This window comes from Aspergillus affinis, assembly GCF_023601865.1.
Source record: "Aspergillus affinis strain CMG 70 chromosome Unknown NODE_96_length_144280_cov_85_325291, whole genome shotgun sequence".
Lineage (NCBI taxonomy): Eukaryota > Fungi > Ascomycota > Eurotiomycetes > Eurotiales > Aspergillaceae > Aspergillus > Aspergillus affinis.
Window position 1 is genome coordinate 126885 of NW_026515877.1, and position 17119 is coordinate 144003.

General features: G+C 50.8%; 6 protein-coding genes across 6 annotated transcripts; 3 read left to right on the forward strand and 3 right to left on the reverse strand.

Annotated features, from left to right (window-relative positions):
• Positions 1–251: 251 nt before the first annotated feature.
• Positions 252–5596, reverse strand: KD926_011473 (putative Ras GTPase activating protein; the record flags this gene model as incomplete). The annotated part of the gene is made up of 3 exons (XM_053103758.1): positions 252–1141; positions 1199–1477; positions 1534–5596. The coding sequence occupies 3 exons, from the start codon at positions 5594–5596 to the stop codon at positions 252–254; spliced, it is 5232 nt and encodes a 1743-aa protein (XP_052952931.1).
• Positions 5597–7098: 1502 nt separating this feature from the next.
• KD926_011474 (DUF952 domain-containing protein) lies at positions 7099–7598 on the forward strand (the record flags this gene model as incomplete). The annotated part of the gene is made up of 2 exons (XM_053103759.1): positions 7099–7383; positions 7482–7598. 2 exons carry the CDS (start codon positions 7099–7101, stop codon positions 7596–7598), a joined length of 402 nt encoding a protein of 133 aa, XP_052952932.1.
• Positions 7599–7779: 181 nt separating this feature from the next.
• Positions 7780–8931, reverse strand: KD926_011475 (oxidoreductase, short-chain dehydrogenase/reductase family; the record flags this gene model as incomplete). Its single annotated transcript, XM_053103760.1, has 6 exons — positions 7780–7808; positions 7874–8016; positions 8076–8219; positions 8299–8463; positions 8531–8731; positions 8807–8931. The coding sequence occupies 6 exons, from the start codon at positions 8929–8931 to the stop codon at positions 7780–7782; spliced, it is 807 nt and encodes a 268-aa protein (XP_052952933.1).
• A 417-nt stretch (positions 8932–9348) lies between these two features.
• Positions 9349–9963, forward strand: fkbp3 (peptidylprolyl isomerase family protein FPR2; the record flags this gene model as incomplete). Its single annotated transcript, XM_053103762.1, has 2 exons — positions 9349–9578; positions 9765–9963. The coding sequence occupies 2 exons, from the start codon at positions 9349–9351 to the stop codon at positions 9961–9963; spliced, it is 429 nt and encodes a 142-aa protein (XP_052952934.1).
• A 266-nt stretch (positions 9964–10229) lies between these two features.
• On the reverse strand, positions 10230–11339 carry KD926_011477 (uncharacterized protein; the record flags this gene model as incomplete). Its single annotated transcript, XM_053103763.1, has 1 exon — positions 10230–11339. One exon carries the CDS (start codon positions 11337–11339, stop codon positions 10230–10232), a length of 1110 nt encoding a protein of 369 aa, XP_052952935.1.
• A 1737-nt stretch (positions 11340–13076) lies between these two features.
• On the forward strand, positions 13077–16311 carry KD926_011478 (acetamidase/formamidase family protein; the record flags this gene model as incomplete). Its single annotated transcript, XM_053103764.1, has 4 exons — positions 13077–14002; positions 14951–15071; positions 15142–15328; positions 15401–16311. 4 exons carry the CDS (start codon positions 13077–13079, stop codon positions 16309–16311), a joined length of 2145 nt encoding a protein of 714 aa, XP_052952936.1.
• Between the last annotated feature and the right edge of the window lie 808 nt (positions 16312–17119).

Here is a 17119-nt window from a genome sequence, read left to right on the forward strand (position 1 = left end):
TCCGAAGCGTAAACAATCAAGGCATTGAAATCCCGCATGTGCCAGGTGATACATCATGTCGGGTACGATTTCTCTGCCTGACATATCATAAAATAAAGGAGTATGTCCTGAATGAGTGTGTGCACCATGAGAAAAAAAAGGAGAATAGAGAGGAAATATGGAAGAGACACACCGCATAGGGGGCGAAAATAAAACAAAGACAAGTAAACAGATAAACACCTTAAAATCCCGTCGTCAAACCTGAAAGGCAATCATTCATTATAGAATTTCCTCATGATGAGATGGAGGAAAAGATTGACGTTGACTCGTAACTGTCCCTCGAAGAAGTCCAAGAACTGCATGTTGTTGAACTGGGCCTGGAGCAGATCGTCCAGCGGCACCTGAGCATTGGCTCCGGGAACCATCATTGGACCACTACTTCCATCAAGGGTGAAAACTCCGACTTCGTTGCTGGAGATGGTCAGATCAACTCGGTCCCATTGACGTTCAGTGTACCCCTTCCAGTGCACCAGGACGCCCTTGTCTGCCAAGTTGCGAGCTGAATACTTGTAAGAACCAAACTTGAAGACCTTTCCAGACTTCTGGAGCTCGCGCTGGTGATCCCATTGTTTGGTAAAGGGCATAAGGAAACGTTTCTTGCCCTTCTTGTTCTGCAGCGTCACCATTGCCTGTTCAATATAGTCGTTGTATGTTTTGAGCTGTTGGTCCAGCCAAGCAGCTTGGTCATTCAGTCGAGTCATTGTGAGGCGAGTGCTTTCCAGTTCGCGCTGTCGCTGAATCCGTCGACGATGCTTCGTTCGGATATCGATGGCGATGGCATTGAGAAGATCTTGGTAGTAGTTGTCCCGGCGAATTCTACTGCTTTGTTCAAGGTGGAGGATGTTCTCGAGGGCCGTTCGTTTCAACTCCGCGTAGCTCATAGACGCGATGTCGACCATAGTGTTGGCGTCGGAGTATGCACTTTGGCGCGTGTTATTTGCGCTGAGTTCATCGCGTACCAGCGTCATCCATTTTTCCTCGTCTTCTTCCGTCGGGGGTTTCACCATGATCTCCATGAGGTTGGCGCCCGTTTGAACTCGGATGATGTAGAGCACGCATCGCTTAGTTTCCATGAATAGGGCCTTGATATCCGCCTCCGGATCTGTAATATAGTCAGTTTTCTGGCCTTGAAAGTGAGCGATATTTGGGTCGGTATTACCTTCGGTCTGCGCAAGTTTGGGGTTCAACGTGAGATTGATCTCCGAGGAGTTAACACTCATCAGCTCGTTCTCGTTGGATTTGACATTGCCGAGATCGCGCATGATCTCTTTCAGAATATCGTCGGGGTTCGGGCAGATATAATGAATTTCCGAAGCAACAAGCTGATGAATCGAGAAGATATCAGACATTTTAATGTATAGAGTTGGTTTCGTCTTGGCGTAAAGGTCGTTGAACTCGTCGATATCAAAATAGGCCTCGGCGTCTTGCACAGTGACCACTGCGATGTTTGTTAGCGTCTCTCCTTTGCAAATCGTACATTGAACTGCTACTTACTGTCGCCCCATATTTGACCTAGTCGTTGGATCGAGTCTCCGATGTAACTATTCAATGGCTGGAGATAGACATTCTCTGTACCGAATAGTCTTCCGGATGCAACCTGAGCAATCACCTTTGCGATCTCCGACAAATTCCGCTTCTGCTCCTGGGTAAGACCGCGATCGACCACACCAAACTTCTCAGGTTCCACCAAAGCGGGCTGGAAGTAGTTTCTCCACACCCAGTGGCCCGCAGTCTGCAGGATAAAGCCAGGGTCTTCTTTAGAGAATCGGGCGAGAAGGCCCTCGTACATTTCCTTTGCGATGTAGCGAATACCGAAGGGCATGCGGTATAGAAGCTCCTCGAAGGCAGCAAAGAATTGATCAGCAATGTCACGAAGGTCCTGCAAGTGCTGGATAAAGGTCGCCCTGGTCTCGGGGTCTCTGATCGCTTCTTCGCGGGGGATGTCCGGGCGGCGACGGCTTTTCTTGCCTGTTCGGAGCTCTTCGTCATTCATAGCAGATCGATAGATCTGCATTGGGTCGCTCTCCAGGTCCAACTCCGGGTTGTCGATTACATTCTCCCGCACCACGGTGCCCAGAACATCACGCATGAACTTCCGATCCCGCGGCGATTTGATGTACGATGCGAAGAGTTTGTTCCAGAAGGAGTTGCAGCGCAGGTACTCGTGCAATGAATCGAAGCTTTCAATCTCCTCCCTGGCAGAACGCGCCAGAAGCTTGATCAGGTAGTATTCCTCGCGTCTCTTCTGAGAGTATCCGAAGAGTCCCATCATCAAGTGTCGAATCCGCTCATACTCCTTCTCTGCCGTGTTCTGCTCACGCAACCTTCGGAAGAGCTTGGCAAGATATTGAGATTGCGTTTGCAGAAGGAAGAACAGCACCTGGTATTGGTCCAACTTTCTTCGTGACGTCTTGTTCAGGGCCTTCAGGTCGAAGGGGTCCTTTGAGGAGATTTCACGGTTTGGCAGAAGGCTGCCAACATGGCCGCCGAAATGCCTCTGATGCTTCACAACTTCATCGAGTGTAATCTTGTTTTTCACTAGTAGGGCAATCTTGATATCGAGTTGGCTGATGTATTGCTCCGCCAGTTCGTTTTGCCGAACCTGTTGAACGACCACCTTTCTCATGCGTTCGAATTCAATTTCTTCGTCGAAGTCGAACTCGCTATCATTGAGGAGATGAACAAAGCCTTTGACCGTTCCAACCGGTGGGTTTTTGCCACTTGTCAGGCTCTTGTACGCTTGGCCCTGTATCCTGCCTCTTATAAAGCTTTGTGCCTTGATAACCTTCTCCATGTTGGCTCGGTAATAGCGTCTCTTCTCTTCAAACTTGAACCGAACAAGGTGTCCCCGGATGTGCGCTTGGAGATCAGTGATGACATCTTCCTCAGCAGCCAGGTCGGCCAAATCTTGCCCAACATCAACGCGGACGAGCATTGCTCGGATCTGTGCCTGGAGCTGACTGATTTCATCTTCGCAGTCTTCCAGGTCCTCAAGTATTCCGCCCACTTCAATCCGCAGAATTGCGGCTCTTGCAAGAGCCTGTAGGTCGATAATTGTGAGTTCCTCCTGTTGCAAAGCATCGGCATCAGCTTCTAGGCGTCGCCTTAAGAGCATTCCTCGAGCCATTGACTGCAGGTCGAGAATATTGGCGCTCTCGCTCTCCAGGGCTTCTGCCTGCTCGTCCAAGTGCGTACGGAGAGCCTGTGCCCGGAGCATGCTTTGAAGGTCGACAATTGATGGCACGTGCTCGGACAACTGAGATCGGAGATGCTCGAGACGCTCCCTAAGAGCGCCTCCACGCACAGCAGCCTGTAGATCGATACATTGATTCTCCGTCTTTGAGAGTGCTTCTGCTAGCTGAGCTTGTTGCTTTCGAACGGCCAAAGCTCTTGCCCCGGCTTGGATCGCAAGGATTGATGGGGTGTCTTTGGAAAGCATGTCCAGTGTATGCGTGACAGAGCTGCGGGTCAGCATCCCTCGAATGAATGCTTGCAGGAGCTCCGCGTTGCGCTGGGCGTCGTCGAACTTCTCGTATTGCGCGCTCATTTGTTTGCGGAGGAAGTTACCCCGTATGAAAGCCTGCAGGTGTTTCACACTCTCTTCGGCAGATCGAGTCGCATCGTATTGCTGTGAGAACCGTTGGCGTTGAAGGGATCCTCTAGTTGCCGCTTGCAGTAATTGAATTCCGCCCTCTGCGTCCTCCAGATCGGCGTATAGGTCGCCCATCTCCTTGCGCTGCAAAGCACCTCGAATAGCGGCCTGGAAGCGTTTCACGCCGGATTCCCCTTTTCGCATCTGGCTTCGCAGATAGTTAACTTGGGATCTGGCCTTAGAAGCTCTGATGATTGATTGTAGCTGTAGTACATCGAACTCTTGGGCTTGGTAGCTTTCCATGTCCCCTTTCTGGCGAGAGCGCACGATGAAGCCCCTGCAACTCGCTTGGAGATTGACTGCAAATTTTCGCATATCCAGACGATATTGGATGACCTGGCGAGCCCAGTCGCCGCGAAGGCGCGCTTGGAGTTCAATCAACAACGGTTCAAAGTCCCATAGGTCGTTCATCAAATTCCCAAGCTGTAGTCGGAGCATTGCCCCCCTGAGCTGCGCTTGAAATTCTGTGATCGCCCCCTCGTTTTCGCCTAATTCTCGGTGGATTCGATCCTCCTCAGATTCAGGCTCAGGCTCGGGTTCTGGCTCAGGCTCAGCGCCGAAGTTGGCCGCCATACCCGAAAAACTGGGCATGCTCACACCCGCCTTGTCCAGACCCTTCTGCATTTGCTCTAGCTCATGGTGCTCGAATTCTAGCTGGCCAACGAGATTACCTATTCGGAACTCGACAAGCCCCTTCTTAAACAGGAGCCACGATAGCGCATGGATGCAGTGGATGACTTTGGGTATGTTTTTCTTCTCGTACAGATCGATCAATTCGAATCGAAAAAGTTCGGGCAGCTCGATCTCGTCCAGTAGACGGAAAAACAGAGCAATGTTGTCCGAATGGCGATACTGCAGCCTCGTGTGCCTGAATATTCGAAAGTTGCGGTTCGGGTACATCGCCTGGACGACCTCTGCGAGCGTCACTCCATCCCGGAGAGCCTCCTCAAGCTGAACGATGGGCGGGATCTGTTTTTGGATCACTTCTTCGATCCATTCCTTGGCCTCTCCGATATGGCAAAGATACTCGTACGCCTGTAGGAACTGTCGTTGCTGATCCATCCAGTTTCCAGCCGTCCATGCCGACGCATTCTTCTTTGCTGTCGCAGCCGGGCCATGACTGACAGATACCGAATCCGTGCGCTTTAAGCGTCGTCGTCCTTGTAAGCCAACGACCGATGGGGTATGACTGTCAAGGGCAAACTCCTCGGTTTCGCCGGACTGGGCAAATTTCGACAAGTTTCGCAGGTGACCAGTGGATGATTTCTGAAAGATCTCCAGCTCCGGAGCAGATAAGGCCGTTTTGAAAACGGGTGGATTCGACTGGCTATGCGAATGTTGCGCCTTAGATTGAGTCGGCGTGAGGGGTGAGGCTGGTCGAGGAGAGTAGGTCTTGGGTGGGTTGGTTGTCGGAGGCGTTTGCGCTGTGTACAAATCCTCTTTCTTCAGAGATTGAAACTCCGTATGATTTGACGGGCGCGATTCAAGGGTCTGCGGGCGATTCTCTTTCCAGTACTGAGGGTTGTCGACAGTTTGACTCCGCGTATGCCGGTAGGCTGACGGCTTGCTGGCTGGTGGAGAGGCATTTGGGGCCTGCTGCAGTGGTCGCAAGGAACGGCGGATATTCTCATACGTCGTTGCGGCACTGGAGGTGCTCGGTCTGGGTGTCTTGTCGCCAGCCATGGCATTGTATTCGCTTCTACCTCTCTTGTGGCCCATGCCGGTTACAGACCCCATCGAGGCATTTGACGAAACAGTACTTGTGCGACTTGGTGCGAATGAATTCGACGAGATGGAATAAATCGAGGAGTTGATAGATGCTGTCGACCCATGACGGAGCGGACTCGAGGTGTCGGTCGATAAATCCGTCTGCGTACGTCGAAGGGAGGCCGGTGAGATGGACATCACGGGTGCGACTCTAGATGTGAGGATACGAATGCCAACGACGGTATGGGAGTGTCGAGGTCAATTGGCCGCATGCCTGCTTCGCCAACCGAAGCAGTAATTTGACCGAATGATGCGATGAAAATGAAATGCGAAAATCAAGAGGCCAACAGCGGCATGACCCTTCGGCTGCGGAAAGACTCGGGTTGGTATAGAAACGGGTACGAGACCTAGAGACGGGAGGGAGGGTGGATGAGAAACGGACGATGGACGAAATTGAGGAAAAACAAAGCGGTTGAAAGACTCACGTAATCCAGGTCGCAGATGGTCGCACCTTCTCAAGAATTCCAGAGAGACAATCGAAAAGAAACGGGAAAGGAGGAGAGAGAGAGGGAGGGAGAGGAAGAGAGAGAAAGTGGTAGTAGCAACGGAGCGGGGGGAGAAAGCAAGAGTAAATCGGAAGGCACTCCCAGGGAAAACAAATCTCCTGATCGGGTATGGTCCCGTCCATCAGGTGACTGCGCCACAGACTGCCCTGCTCGTGACGTCGATCATTGCTCCAGCCACTTGCCATGCCCGGTCGGCCCGGTCGCTCTGGAATTCGAGGAACAGGGAAATTGATCAAGGCTCCATCTCTCATTGAACATTTCCGCAGATATCAGGTTTTTTTTTTTCACATTCTCCGGGGAGCGCATACAAAATCGCAGGTGAATCTGGACTGATCGGTTACTCAACGATCGTTGACCCACTATCGGCCCCCTCCTGTCGAAGAACGTGGATAAAGCCTGTCCCCAGCCAAAGCAGACCTATCAATTGTACCTGCATTCGCTGATATATTCTGTGTCGGCATATGTATATTTCTTCTTCTTCTTCTTCTATCTCCTGGGGCCTGGGATTACCTAAGTTTTGTCAGAACGCAATGCCGATAATCTTCAGCCGGCTTGGTCTATAATAACAGCACGAAATATTTAATATGCCACGTTAAGGCGTTGTGATTCAAGCCCCACTCAAATCGGGATTTGACACCGCAGTATGTCTTGCGGATGGATTCATGCTGCCGATTTCATCATAACTATCTAATGTATATTGCGAGTTGAAAGAACATCTAGAAGTCCATGAGTCAACCCATCTCGATCGATTCCGGTTCCGCCAATAGATCTCTACACCCCAAGGTTCAAGATGGCACGAGGATTGCGCCACCCCCATGCTTCCCTCGATATATTTTTTCAATTGGTTATTGATCCCAATTACCGGGGAGCCTGCGGTTCTCAAAAAGGCACAAATAAGATCCATGACGAATTCCCAGGTAACGTGCTAACCTACAATATACAAGTAGGGTAATTATAGGAACTTAGCGCCCCGTTATGTAAGGTAGCGTAACCACCGAGGAGCAAGCCCCACACCATCTTCCGGTCGTGCCCCTCTATCTATCGCAATCTTAATTTTCAATATTCAACCGCGACAAGCTTCTATTCGATCGCGTTGGAAACAGGACAATAGAAAAGAAAAAAAGAAACGGAAAAATGACAGACGCCGAACCCGCCTTCGTCTACAAAATCATACCGTCCACGTCCCCGGTGCGAGAGCCGCTACCGGACCGACTGCCGGTCAGCGAGATCGACGAGAAGTCGAAATTCATCCACCTCTCCACGGCGTTCCAAGTGCCCAATACGCTCAAGTTCTTTTTCCAAGATGAACCTCTCATCTACATCCTTCGAATCCCCTACTCTCGTGTAGCGCCACATATTCGCTGGGAATCGCCTGAGGGCAATGTATGCGGACCGCGTCCCAAGGAGGGGTTGTTTCCCGTAAGTGGTCCTATCTTATATATGGCTTTTTTTTTTTTTTGAGTGAAAGATAATGGTGCTGTGTTGGTTACTGCTCTCACGCTCTAATAAATCTCCAGCACCTATACAACGATCTCAAGCTAGGCAAAGATGAGGTTGAAAGTATCGGCATCTGGACGAACGAAGCGGGATGGGACAAAGCTCTCTCCCAGGCTAGGCCGTGGCTTTTGTATTGATAATTTGCTATCAAGGATGGCATGGGTTTTCCGCTGCAGTTAATTGTACATATCTTTGATTACATCTGTAGGTAGTGCCTGCTTTGTGGTCATGTTATAAGAGCCTTATTTTGCGTTCTTCATGTTTCAAGTCTCTCTCTCTCTCTCTCTCTCTCTCTCTCTCTTTCTCCTCATACATGTCCTACCCACTCAAAGGAAACATATATCCCGCTACATAACAAGTCAGCAAAGCCTCAGACCAAGATCATCACCGAAGCGATCATAACAAAACTCACAATAAAGCGAAGCCTTCTCGCTAGCCAAAAAGACGCAACTAGTTGCAACCTCACTCGGTTCAACGATTCGAACGAGAAAATTAGACGATCTCCAACCCTCCATCTCAGTTCTTCTTTGTACGGGCTTGTATATAACCCCAGGTCTACCGAATCCAATAAGCCCAATTGTCTCCTGCTATCAAATCCAATCAAATCGACTTACGCGACACAGTTAACTTTGATACCCTTCGGAATCAATTGCGGCGCTAATGACCGCGTAAAACCAAAAATGGCACCTTTTGTGGCCGCATAATCGGCCATGGAATCTGCACCGCGGACGTCAACGACGGAGGTGGTGTTGATGATGCTAAGATGGCAACGTTAACTTTGGGTGACTCATTCATAGGCAGCTATCACGATTTATGTATCTGTATCTATAAACTCACGAATCGCCCCTCGACATAAACGGCAGCGCATATTTCGCCATGGCAATCATCTGGACGGCATTGCCTTGGAAGATTGGTCCTATCCGGTCGTGGACAAGCTGTGACAGGTCCCGGTACAGGTTTTGTCTGGATGCATTATTCACTAGAACGTTTAGCTTTGCAAACCTAAGTCAAGAGTCAGCTTCATAGTCTCATGTCTGACCAGCGATCTCATAGCAAGCACGTCACTGACCTATGCATATGTGCGTCTACAGCCCTCCGACAATATTCCCGTTTCGACAAGTCCCCCGGCACGAGAAGACAGACCCGATCTTCTGATTCTATCAATCTCTTCGTGTCTTCGGCCTCTTCGGTCTTCTCGGGGGCGTGCGCAATCGTGATATCGGCACCTTCTTTCGCCATGAGGATTGCGACGGTGCGGCCAATTCCGGAACTATACCATCAGTATCAGCTTTAGACATTCTGTATTGATGTAGCAGCTGGACAAGACGGGAAGGAAGACGCGTACTCTCCATCGGTGATAAGAACTTTTTGGCCCTTCAGCTTTCCGGATCCGACGTATTGGATGAACGTCCCAATAAGTTCTGGCCTTGTTGATTGGATGGCTGTTCCTTTACCGGGTTGGATAATCATGATTGTAGAGTGTGGTGTTCGGGTAATGTATTTATAACAGACAAGAATGATGCCATTTTGAGGAGACACAAAAAAAAAAGAGAAGAACAGTATCATCAATTCTTGCCCTTACCGTTGCGTCTAACCTACCCTGACTGCCCAGTAGGCAAGGTAGCACTACCTTAGTAGTATAACTGTATGAGTAGTTCCGCAAACGAACTGATGAACCGCCAAGACGGAGATAACTCCAGCCCCACAGCAAGCTAACCTCCGAACGAATCCACCACGTTACTCAAACCAATCTCCTCTTCTCCAGTTTCCACCTCCGTAAGCTTCACCACTGCTCCGTACCTACTACTTTATCTACCTTACCTTACCACCTTTGATCCCCATCTCACCTCAATCACCAATCAATCGAACCCAAACTCCTCAATCAAAATGAAACTCCTCCCCACCCTCCTCCTCGCCCTCACCACCCTCACCGCCGCCGCGGAACTCGGCATCGAAACAACCCACAAGGTCGACTGCACCCGCAAAACCAAGAAACACGATACCATCCAGATGCACTACCGCGGTACCCTGGCTGCCGACGGCTCCGAGTTCGATGCCAGCTATAAGCGGAACTCGCCTTTGCGGTTTATTTTGGGTGCCGGGAGGGTTATTAAGGGGTTTGTTTCCCCCCTTTTCTTTTCCTTTCGCGTTACCTTTGTTTTGGTTTATGCTGCTCCCCGTCTTTTATTTTATGCACTCTTTATGGAGGCGCTGAAAATGAGAGGGGAGGGATTGGTTAGGCTGGGATGGATGAATGAATGAATGAATGTATTACGTATATGCTAATGATTTTGTTTGATTAGATGGGACCAAGGACTCCTGGATATGTGTGTCGGTGAGAAGCGCACGCTGACGATTCCACCCGAGTACGGATACGGAGATCGTGGCATCGGCCCGATCCCTGGTGGTTCGACGTTGATCTTTGAGACGGAGTTGGTGAAGAACGAGGATGCGGATGAGGAGGAAGAAGAGGAGAAGGCCAAGGTCCAGGATGAATTGTAGAGTTTCCACCCGGGTTCAAGTTTGATGGGAGAGTGGATGATGCATGTGTTATGATAAGATATAACGAAGAGCAGAGAGATAAGTAGGTATTGATCTTGTACGGCATACCAGAGGGTATCACTTTCTCTCTTTCAGTCCAATATAAGAAAGTCTATCATGTCTAATGTACATATAAGGTCTGTCTTGTGTGCAAATCTATACGCTATTACCAGTCAATCAATCACCCTGGCCCATGTAGATGCGGGGGGTATGTGATGACGAAAATATCAATCCATCGCATCAAGCTGATTCTCGCTCCCCTCGTCATTCTCCGAAACCAATATCCCAACGAGGCACTCCCCAAGAATAGCATCCCAGTTCACCCACGGATGAACTTCGAAGAACAACTTCGCCGAGTCCTTCCCCGCACCGCGAAGCAGCTCGCCCTTCCCTCCGGGATGGAACGGTATATACGGCGTGATATTGTAGACCTTGCCCTGGTACGATGTCCAGGCATCGAACCCCTTGCGACCGTTCTGCGTCTTGAGTTGCGACGGCGTCACGCGGATCAAATGCGGAGGGAGATTCGCTCCGCGCAGGTTGTTCTTCGGGTTGGAGGTGAGGGCCGCCCAGTCGAGCGGCGAGTAACCCGGTTCGAGGACGGCTCGTTTGGACGAGGGGGCCGGCTTCGCGGTGAGTTTGACCGGGGCGAGGCTGTTTGGCGAACGGTTGGGAAGGGGGCCGCGCATCGAGGAGGCAGCCGAAGGGGGCGGGCGGAGGGAGTTGGAGCCGGCGGTAGGACGTGGGGGGAGTCGGCCTGGCACGGCCAAGGACGGTTGGGTTTGGGGCTGCTGCTGCTGCTGCTGCTGCTGCTGCTGGTTCTGCGACATGGTGGGACGCAATCGCGGCGGCGGAGGGGGAGGCATTAATGAGGAACTGGAGGCGTTGGGCTGACGGCGCGGCAGGGGCGCCGTTGGCGGGGGCATCAGGGTGTCCTTGGGCGGTGCCATCATCGGTACTGCGACAGGCGGCTTTGCCGATCCATTTTGAGGTTGCTGTTGTTGGGGGGAGAGGTTCCTGTCGGAGGATGGCTGCGCGGTCGAGGATGGCTCGTCGGCGTTGAGACTGAAAGTCGGGACCTCGAGGGCGGGCGCACTCGATGCCGACGCCTTCGGTGTCGACTGTGATTCTTCCGCGCTGGTGTCGTCTGCCTCTACGGGCTTCGGTTGTGGTTCTGGATGCTTCGTCTCCTCCTGGATGACAGGCGGCTTCTGCTCGTCTTCGGGTGTCGATCTCGGCTGGGGCGAGGGGGCATCCGGCGTCCAAGACGCAGGGGGATATTTGTAAAGCACGAAACAAGCGGTGGCAATAAGCGTGACCACTCCTACCCAGCCCATACTGGGCGGTTCAGAAGATTTTGAGGATAAACTTGGAGGAGTATAAGAAAAGGGATCAGATGGAAATTGATTCCACACAAGTTAACGAATCGACTGGACGTAATGACTAATCGATACGAGATCCGTGCATAAATGATGCATAAACTTTTTTATATTAGGCATCGTATACTTTGGCTTGATGAGCCACTATATACTGTCTCAATATGGGAATACGTCAACAAAATTACGGAAATTAGCGACAATAGTCGAGTACTTACCAGAAGTGACCCCTGGTCTTGGTTCATCACCAGAGGCCTGCTACAGGCTTCGTTGCCTAACCCACTAATTGGAAATAAGCACCTTCGTGTATGCCAGGAAGCATTTGGCACAAACTTTGCCATGGTAGGATCTAGAAAGGAAATGAAATAGAAACCGGAAAAATATTCGACATTTTGACGAGAAAGCAGTAAAATGTCGCTCTGGTCGACTGTAAAATAGATAGCATCCTAGGCAGCCACCTTTCCACATCGACTTGAATATTATTAAAAACTATGCAGATTGAACTACGTGATATTATTTGAGCGTCGACTGGCACTATTTACTCCTAAAAGCATGTATCAACATACTTGCCTGACGTAGCATACCCATATACATAGACACGGAAAAACGGAATCCGGTCAGGGAGTGAGCTATCACACTTTTTTTCGAGGACCATTAGTCCATAGTATCTAGAGCCATGAGCAATAGATAAAGAGAGAAGACATCTCCGAGTAGAGGTACAACGCAGGGTTACATTCGAGCAAGCGGGTCGAGCTAATTTTTCTTGGTGAGGGAGAGTTTCTTTGTATAGAACTACCGGACTGGTTCCAATCTACCATTCTCCATGTAGTTGACCCAACCAGATTGGAGAAAGCTCTCTGTCTATCGAACAGGATATGCCACTTGTCCCGAGTCAGTCGAGTGCGTACATACCGTGCCCAAACCTGCATGTACCTCCGGAGTACATCCGAAGCGAAGCAACCTATCATGGCACTGCTTAGTGAGATTTATTCGGTAACTACTCTACCTAGTGCCGTAGAAATTCCAGAAATCAAATGCCGGATTCCTCGCCTAAAGTCCGAATACCTCAAATCCATCATGGTGAGGGCTGGTCACCGATCAGATAACAGAAACCATCCAAACCGACCGGATTAGGCAGGAGGTACATACATACTACTAATTCTCAGCCCCTCCAACAGCCACCAGATGAAAGATCAATGCCCACTGGGGGTCTGCACAGCCCAGATAACTGCCCAAGCTCCGTCATCGGCCAATTAATTGACAAGTGGATGTTAGTCCAGCGCGTATCAGCCTTGGACCCTGGAAAAGGGTCGGAAGCCGCCGGTGATTGGATCCCCCCGTGACTTAGGGCTTTGTGCAGAGTGCGGCGGGAGTTGCATCATATCTTCTTCCTTCTCTTTTGCTCCGTTGGGGTCCGGGTTGTGGGTTGTTGTTGAATGATTTCTAGGTAGCATTCATTACAGTCAGCTGCAACGCTCACGAGACTCGGTTTCATGATCCTGTAGTTTGTGTCACCTTGCGTCGTGTTGTCTGTTGGTTTGCTGTTCTTTACCGTGAACTTCCTGTAAGTTTGTGCAACTACTTATTCACCCTCTCCTTCCATGGACGCTCCTCTTTCCTCCCGTCTCTATCCTAGGCTTTATCAAACCCGCAGACCACATCCTCCCCTCATCTACCAAACGATCTAACCCGCCAAAAATGACCCCTCCAGTAGGACACATCGGCCGCAACCACTCCCACCTCCGCTGGTCCAAGAACATACCCCCGGTACAGACCATTTCATCCGGGGAGACCCTCACCTTCGACGCCATCGACAGCAGCAACGGCCAAATCACTAAAGACTCAGATACCAGCGCCCTCAGCGCCTTCGACATCAGCATCGCCAACCCGGTCTTCGGCCCCGTCTGCATCCAGGACGCCGAGCCCGGCGACGCGCTTAAAGTCGAAGTCCTTGACCTCCAAACCGCCGACTGGGGCTGGTCGGCCGTCATCCCGAACTTCGGTCTGCTGGCTGACGACTTCCCGCAGCCCAGCCTGCGCATCTGGCACCTCGACCGCACCACTCAGACCGCGGCGCTCAATGATCACGTCTCCATCCCCTTGCGTCCGTTCCTCGGCTGCATGGGTCTCGCCCCGGCCACCTCGGACAAAGACCTCTCGGTCATTCCGCCGAATGAGGCCGGCGGGAACATCGACTGCTGCGACCTGACGATCGGATCGATCGTGTATCTCCCCGTGCAGACAAGCGGGGCGCTGTTCAGTTGCGGCGACGGCCACGCAGTACAGGGCCATGGCGAGGTATGCGGGACGGCCATCGAGACACCGATCAAGGTGACGTTGCGATTCGAGGTCTGCAAGAACCAGCCGTGGGTGAAGACGCCCCATTATGAGATTCCGTCCGCCGACTCCGCCGCACAGACGCCGTTATATCATCCCGTCCTAAGCAGGTCCGGACGATACGCTGCGACGGGACTCGGTTCCGACTTGACGGAGGCGTCGAAACAGGCAGTCCGGCATATCATTGAGTGGTTGGTTGCGACGAAGGGGCTGTCTCGTGTGGATGCGTACATGCTCGCCAGCGTGGTGGGAAACCTGCAGATCGTGGAGGCGGTTAATATGCCGAAGTATTTAGTTTCGATGGCAATTCCGCTGGGGATATTTCAGGACTGATCTCCTCATGAGGGGGTTTGATTTCTTCATTGCGTGATACTAGCGAAGGCAATTGTAGGCACTGGTTGCCATGTTTAAATGAACGAGGGATTCTTTTGAAGGCGACATACGGTAGCATCCAATATCCATGATTGTGTTCAGTCACAAATACATATTTGAAAACCATCATCCATGCGCAAAAAGGACCCCCCCCAGCCCAGTCCTCCATACCACACATCAACCCACCTACATACATTTATTCGAAAGAATTACCTAGCGAAGGACCCACTGGTTTCCCCATACTAAACTGTACCGTACCGGAGAAATATACCCGCGAGTGAGCATCCTTCAGGACGTTTTCCGGTTTCGATGACTCTAAACTATATACGGCATTTATTACGATTATGGATTCCTCGACGCAACTTTTGGGATCAAATGGAAACGAACACTGAAAAATCTAAAAGGAGAGATATCCTCAGAAATTTAAAGATGGGTCTTTACCTTGAAGAGAATCCATGTACCTTTTTTTGTTAAAAAAAATGGACGCGAAGGCGCTACTATAGAATGTTGTCTTCGCTGGTCTCTTACTGGGAGGAATCTACGCTATTGAGCGCCTTCGCCAGCATCGCAGTCCCCATGTCAACTAGCCACAGCCGCCGCGATCGCTTTTGTTGGGCCATCTGAAGGTTTTGAATGATTTCATCGCCAATGGGAATCGGGACAGACACATTGGTAAGGAATAGATCGCCCCAAGACGTCCCTTAAAGAGGTGGCCGAGAGAGAAGACATGATGGTTCTACCGAATTATTGAGTGCTCCGTTTGCAGACGCTGTATTTTCCCGAATCCATGAATCGCTAGGGGACGTGCCAGCTTTAGTACTGGACCTTTATCCCACAGCGCCCCCTTTATGTGTGGTGTGCAGTCATGAAGTTGCCGAGCAGATCACGAAGACGTCCAAGGCCTTTCCGTACAGTTTACCAAAGGCATCGACGACCAGAGCCTTTGAGGACTTGCTTGGTGCCAGTTCAATTATCAATGTGGAGGTATGTGAATCGCCATTCCATTTACATGGTCAGTCATCAAACAAGCAAGCGCTAATTATTTCGTGATTAGGGCGAGGAGTGGATGTCACTTCGCCGGCGATTTAATCGGGGATTTGCCTCGCAACATCTACTCCGCCTTTTACCGTGCGTCGTGGAGAAGACGCGGAGATTCGTGGCCACTCTTGACAAATATGCCTCTACAGGCGAAACGTTCGAAATGCATGAACTGTGCACGAATCTGACTTTCGATATTATAGGTAAGTAATCCTTTTTCTGAAACCAAAATGATATGAAAGTAACGAGACTGATCAAAATACATACTTGACCAGGTGCTGTGGTCATGGATATTGATCTCGGTGCACAACTGGATGGAAACCGACAGAATGAGACCATACGTCTTTTCCGGAAAGTAACTTCGACTTATTCAGGCAAGGGTGGTGGGAAATGGGTCTCTCCCCTAACTGCCCTGTATCGGCGGCGTCTGGTTTCTAAATTGGACCTGTTGAGCAAAGCATACATTCATCAGGAGGTTGAAGTAGGATCCTCCGTCTCACACCTAAAACCAGGCGACCGGGTCGCCATGGAACCTGGAGTGCCATGCCGTCGCTGTACACAATGTCGTTCCGGCTCGTACCACCTCTGCGGCGACATGATCTTCGCAGCGACTTCTCCCTGGGACGGCACGTTGGCGAAATACTACGTCAACGCTGCTGATTTCTGCTACAAAGTCCCCGACCATATGAGCATGGAAGAGGCAGCCATGGTCGAACCCGTTAGTATGGCTGTTGCCGTTGCGAAGACCGCGGATCTGCGCGCGCACCAAACCGTACTGGTGTTTGGCTGTGGTCCCATTGGCGTTCTGTGCCAGGCAGTTGCCAAGGTACATGGTGCGAAGAAGGTCATTGGTGTTGATGTGGTCCAGTCCCGGTTGGAGGTCGCCACGTCCTACGGGGTTGACCATGTTTTCATGCCTGAAAGACCGGAACCAGGAGCGGACCCGATTGCCCATGCAGAGAAGATGGCGCAGAAGCTGAAGGAAGAGTGCGGGCTTGATGAGGGCACTGATGTGGTGCTTGAGTGCTCCGGGGCCGAGCCTTGTGTTCAAATGGGCATTCTTGCGGCTCGCCATGGAGGCACGATTGTTCAGGTAGGAATGGGTAAAGAGGTCATTAATTTCCCTATCACGGCTGTTTACACGAGGGGTCTGGTCGTCAAGGGATCGATCCGGTATTTGACTTGATGTTACCCAGCTGCAATCGATCTTATTGGGAAAGGCATTATTGATGTGAAGAAGTTGGTGACGAACCGGTTCAGGTTTGAAGAGGCCGAGCAGACGTTTGAGTTAGTCAAGACTCAAGGCTGGTCGACAGGATGTTTTCAAGGTGATGATTGCGGGAGTTGTCTAGATGTTGGGGGTTGTTAAAACCGATTGAACGATTTTTTTATCATGATTATGTACGGATTGAATGGGTGTTTTATTTGACATTCACTTCTAATCTTCTTGCCTGTCCCATGAAGTTGCAGAACGTGCAACTACATTCCCGTCTTGAGGTAAAGCCTTAACGTCCATACCCCTTGACTGTAGCAAGCATGGAACATGGGGGGGGGGGGAAGATAAACGATGCCATTTGCATCATGAAATTGGTATAGATGCAAAATATCATGCGAGGGGACCATATAATCCGGACTTCTGACTTTGAGATGATGTGGGGGAGGGGTTAAGATAGCTAGACATCTCCAATATTTCCGTATATGACACAGGCTAAAGTGGACTCTACAATTCGAGTCGGTGCTATAGTTACGTAGCGGTTAGTAAATAATTGAGCATCCGTTGACCTCACATCGTGGGGATAAAGTAGCTGAACTCTGCAGCACTACCTAACCCGTTGCGGAAATTTAGGCGTGGGATCGGCATTGCTCGCCACGGTCGCTCCACCAGTCCAACCACCCATGGCCTCCAAAGAGACTCGAGGGCATCTGTGAAGGTGGACACGAGGAGATGGGTCCTGAAAAAGTGCCAAAGTCACCGCACCGTTCGCACGACCTCT